The 5,007-nt window shown below is 41.1% G+C and overlaps 1 protein-coding gene across 1 annotated transcript; it reads right to left on the bottom strand.

Annotated features, from left to right (window-relative positions):
• Positions 1-2,786: 2,786 nt before the first annotated feature.
• LOC132024968 (olfactory receptor 1N1) lies at positions 2,787-3,728 on the bottom strand. The gene has a single exon (XM_059412157.1). It carries the CDS (start codon positions 3,726-3,728, stop codon positions 2,787-2,789), a length of 942 nt encoding a protein of 313 aa, XP_059268140.1.
• Positions 3,729-5,007: the final 1,279 nt, after the last annotated feature.

Raw genomic sequence — 5,007 nt, 5'->3', positions numbered from 1 at the left:
CTCTTGAAAGAACTGATCATGAGAAGTTAGAGAATATTTTCTTGCCAGTTCAAAGGACAGAAGAAAGCTAGGCCTTCAGTGGGCCATAGTCTATACAACAATACATCTCAATAGAATGAAAGGAGAGATTCAGACTAATAAAACCAGAACAGAAGGACTTCAAGGTGGCTACCTGCTCCAGTCCTGATTATGTTAGAATGCCCTCCTGCCTCCAGTCCACCAAGGACTTCTGCAGAAGTCCCAGTTCAAGTCCTGAAACAAATGGAATCTTCAAGTACTAAGATATGGCAGGCTGCTGACACGATTCACATCTGTGCTCACCAACCATGAAAGCCCGGGACAATGGGATTGTGTGAAAGATGCTCAAAAATTATTCATTGAAAAATACAGAGGAATTGTGAAACTTTTTTTTAATTAATTTATTTATTTTCAGAAAAAAACAGTATTCATTATTTTTTCACCACAGCCAGTGCTCCATGCAATCCCTGCCCTCTATAATACCCACCACCTGGTACCCCAACCTCCCACCCCCCCATCACTTCAAACCCCTCAGATTGTTTTTCAGAGTCCATAGTCTCTCATGGTTCACCTCCCCTTCCAATTTCCCTCAACTCCCTTCTCCTCTCTAACTCCCCATGTCCTCCATGCTATTTGTTATGCTCCACAAATAAGTGAAACCATATGATAATTGACTCTCTCTGCTTGACTTATTTCACTCAGCATAATCTCTTCCAGTCCTGTCCATGTTGCTACAAAAGTTGGGTATCCATCCTTTCTGATGGAGGCATAATACTCCATAGTGTATATGGACCATATCTTCCTTATTCATTCGTCCGTTGAAGGGCATCTTGGTTCTTTACATAGTTTGGTGACTGTGGCCATTGCTGCTATAAACATTGGGGTACAGATGGCCATTCTTTTCACGACATCTGTATCTTTGGGGTAAATACCCAGGAGTGCAATTGCAGGGTCATAGGGAAGCTCTATTTTTAATTTCTTGAGGAATCTCCACACTGTTCTCCAAAGAGGCTGCACCAACTTGCATTCCCACCAACAGTGGAAGAGGGTTTCCCTTTCTCCACATCCCCTCCAACACATGTTGTTTCCTGTCTTGTTAATTTTGGCCATTCTAACTGGTGTAAGGTGATATCTCAATGTGGTTTTAATTTGAATCTCCCTGAGGGCTAGTGATGATGAACATTTTTTCATGTGTCTGATAGCCATTTGTATGTCTTGATTTAAGATAAGCTGAGTCTGAGAAGCAAACTGCAGTGGGGAGGGGTGTATGGCAGCCATACCAGAGAGATATAAAGAATTTAACTGATATGCCCCTTATAAAAAAAAGAACATATTTTAAATATTTCTAAGATTCTTGGAGCCAGAAGAAAACTTATATGCCTATAAACATAATTTTTTCCATCTCTGCAACTAATTTACATGGCGGGTGCCTCTTTCAGATCTAAAGTCAAACCTGGAGCCAAATACAGAAAGACAGTTACTGTGTTCATGCTTATTAGTCACAGAAATGATGCTGGCATTGGACATCTCTGACTAGCAAGGGGAAGAGGCAGCACAATGAACTCATCCTTCCTGGTAAAATGGCAAACCAAAGGGAGTGGGGCAACCAGCACAGAAATCTCAAGTTTGAGCTTCAATCTTCTGATGGGGAAGCCCCTTGTCTATTCTACCTCTCCCAGAATGTAACCACCATTCTGACTTACTTTGTTTTAATCACCCCTTAGAGCTACAAACCAGACAACCCTCCGATATTATAAGAGTGGCAAATTAATAATCTAGAATGAAAGTGTTCTGAAAGCAGGGTTTGTTTCTTGTCCCACACTATACCTCTCATGCTGCTAACAGCTCCCAACACACAGCAAGTGTCTGGAACTGATGAAGAATGACATTAGTCATTTTAAGTTTTCATATATTGAAAATCTACTGTTATGTTGTGAAAAGAAGGGCCATCCTTATCCCAATGTTTATAGCAGCAATGGCCACAGTCGCCAAACTATGGAAAGAACCAAGATGCCCTTCAACGGACGAATGAATAAGGAAGATATGGTCCATATACACTATGGAGTATTATGTCCCCATCAGAAAGGATGAATACCTAACTTTTGTAGCAACATGGACGGGACTGGAAGAGATTATGCTGAGTGAAATAAGTCAAGTAGAGAGAGTCAATTATCATATGGTTTCACTTATTTGTGGAGCATAGCAAATAGCATGGGGACAAGGGGTGTTAGAGAGGAGAAGGGAGTTGGGGTAAATTGGAAGGGGAGGTGAATCATGAGAGACTATGGACTCTGAAAAACAACCTGAGTGGTTTGAAGTGGCAGGGGTGTGGGAGGTTGGAGTACCAGGTGGTGGGTATTATAGAGGGCACAGATTGCATGGAGCACTGGGTGTGGTGAAAAAATAATGAATACTGTTATGCTGAAAATAAAGAATGAAAGGAAGAAAGAAAGAAAGAAAGAAAGAAAGAAAGAAAGAAAGAAAGAAAGAAAACCTACTGTTATTAGTCACTATATGGAATGTACTTCATAGTTTATCTCAATTCATAGAATCTTCCAGTCACCTTATTAGGGAAGGTTACTATCTCCTTTTTAGAGATGAGAAAACTAAGACTCAGTGAGGTTAGATAATGGGACTGCAATCCAATGGCTAGTATGGGGCAGACCCAAAACTGAAGCCAAGTTTGTCTGGCACCAAACCTATGACTTGTCATTAAAAGTTATGATCACTTTACATTGAAAATAAATTTTAAAAAAAAGTTGTGATCACTATATGTAAGAAGATAAAATTCTCTTGCGACTGAGGAGCTTCTTAAGGGCCCCTTTCATGTCCTTGTTCCTTAGGCTATAGATAAAAGGGTTCAACATGGGGGTCACCACAGTGTACACTGCAGCTGCTGCAATGTCCTTCTCCTCAGAGGCAACAGAGGCAGGGCACAGGTAAGCACTGAACAGCGTCCCATAGAACACACAGACAACACAGAGATGGGAACTACAGGTGGAAAAGGCCTTGCTCCCCACGCCAGAAGTTCGAAGCCTCAGGATGGCTGATACAATGTGGATGTAGGAGATGACAATGCAGATAAAGGGGATGATGAGTACTGTGCCTCCTAAGGCAAAAACCATCAACTCGTTGATGTGAGTATCAGAACATGACAACTTCAGGACAGGAGTTATGTCACAGAAAAAGTGAGCTACTTCCCCAGCAACACAGAAGGAGAGCTGAGCCATGAGGAGGGTATGGGTCAGGGCAACAGTGTGGGTGAGGACCCAACATAATGCAAGCAGCAGGCCACAGAGTCGGGGGCTCATGACTGTGGAGTACTGGAGAGGGCAGCAAATGGCTACATAACGGTCATATGCCATTACAGCCAGGAAGAAGCTGTCCAGATCACCAAACATCAGAAAGAAATACATTTGGGTGAGGCAACCTGCATAGGAGATGGTGTGATGCTGACTCTGAACATTTGCCAGCATCTTGACAACTGTGGAAGATGTTAAACCTATGTCAACAAAAGACAGGTTGGCCAGAAAGAAGTACATGGGAGTGTGGAGGTGTGGGTCTGAGCTGATGGCCAGGATGATGAGCGCATTCCCAGCCAGGGTGACAAGATACATACACAGGAAAATTCCAAACAGTAACTGCTCTTGCTCTGGTGACTCAGATATTCCTCGGAGGAAAAATTCAGAGATACTGGATTGGTTTTCCATGACTCTGCAGCATCTGAAAGCTAGGGAGGACAGTTAGATGTTAGATTTCTTCTAGAATTCTGCTTGTAAGGACTCCCAAATCTTTGAACTTCCAAATCTCTTTAACTTCATTATCTTCCCCAATCTGACTTCACCTCTAATCTGACCCTACTTCCTTCCTCTTCCTTAGGAATCTCATAGATTCTTCCCTTCTTTTCTCTTTCCCTCTGGTCAATCTTTTACTCAGCAGGTACTGTCCCAAGGAGGCTCTAGGCACGTTCAACCCTGGCATGACCAAGCCTTGGACCAGGTCTACCACCGCCTATCAGTTTCATCATTGCATTGCACAGTACATGAGTAGTTGAGGTGAGCTGAATTTTACATTCTCTTCATGGCCACAAAATTCATAAAAAAATTTTTCTAAATTCTCACAATACCGCATTTTAGAGTGAAGGGCATATAAAGAACTTATGTTGTTTTATTTCCTTATCATTTCTTCCAAAATAGGAAAGATGGAGTTCTGTATTTTTCCTCCAGTGTTTTGAGTTATTTGTCATCAGCACCAATAGCATCCCATAGTTAACAATTACCAGCCACTCATTATACTTATGAGTCACTTATCACTGTAGTCACTGTACTAAGCATTTTATACAGATCATATCCTTTAATCCTTAAACAACACTAAAAAGCAGAGATTATTATGCTTACAATTGTATAGAGAAGAAAACTGAATAATTTTCAGAGGTACCCACAAATATTTGAGATAGAATTCCAACTCATAGCACTGGACAGCAGAAACTGTTCATTAATCAAAATGTATAGACAATAATTTTCTGTCATCAAACATTAATCTCTCAAAATTTCTAGTTTCATAGCTTTAGCCTCACTTGCCTTTCCTAGCTTGGATTCTTGTCTTTTATGGAGCAGCAATGAAGTTCAGGAACTAGAATGAGCTCCAGCATCATCTGGCTGAGAGGTCCCCAGACTACTTAGCCTGTGAGATGCTTGCTAGAAGTACAGAATCCTCAGACCTACTGAGTTGAATTCCCTATGATATATTCTGTGTGTCTGTGTTTAAAAAACTAGAACTAAAACTAAACCCTCCTCAGGGATTCTGATGCTCCATAAAGATCTTCATTTAGTTTAACTAACTTGTCCTATCTGATTCACAAATGAACAAGCAAAGTTTTAGAAAAACAAAGTGATTAGAAAGTTAATGCTGCTCCTTATAGAGAGAACTAGATTGTCCAAGCTTTTAGACTAGTGTTCTTTTTGTTCAGTTGGCTGCCTTCCCATTTTT

Source organism: Mustela nigripes, chromosome 9, assembly GCF_022355385.1.
Source record: "Mustela nigripes isolate SB6536 chromosome 9, MUSNIG.SB6536, whole genome shotgun sequence".
NCBI lineage: Eukaryota > Metazoa > Chordata > Mammalia > Carnivora > Mustelidae > Mustela > Mustela nigripes.
This window is presented reverse-complemented; position numbering and strand designations above follow the sequence as displayed.

Excerpts from the sequence above, each read along its gene's own strand:
- LOC132024968 (XM_059412157.1), bottom strand. The coding sequence starts at position 3,728 with ATGGAAAACCAATCCAGTATCTCTGAATTTTTCCTCCGAGGAATATCT.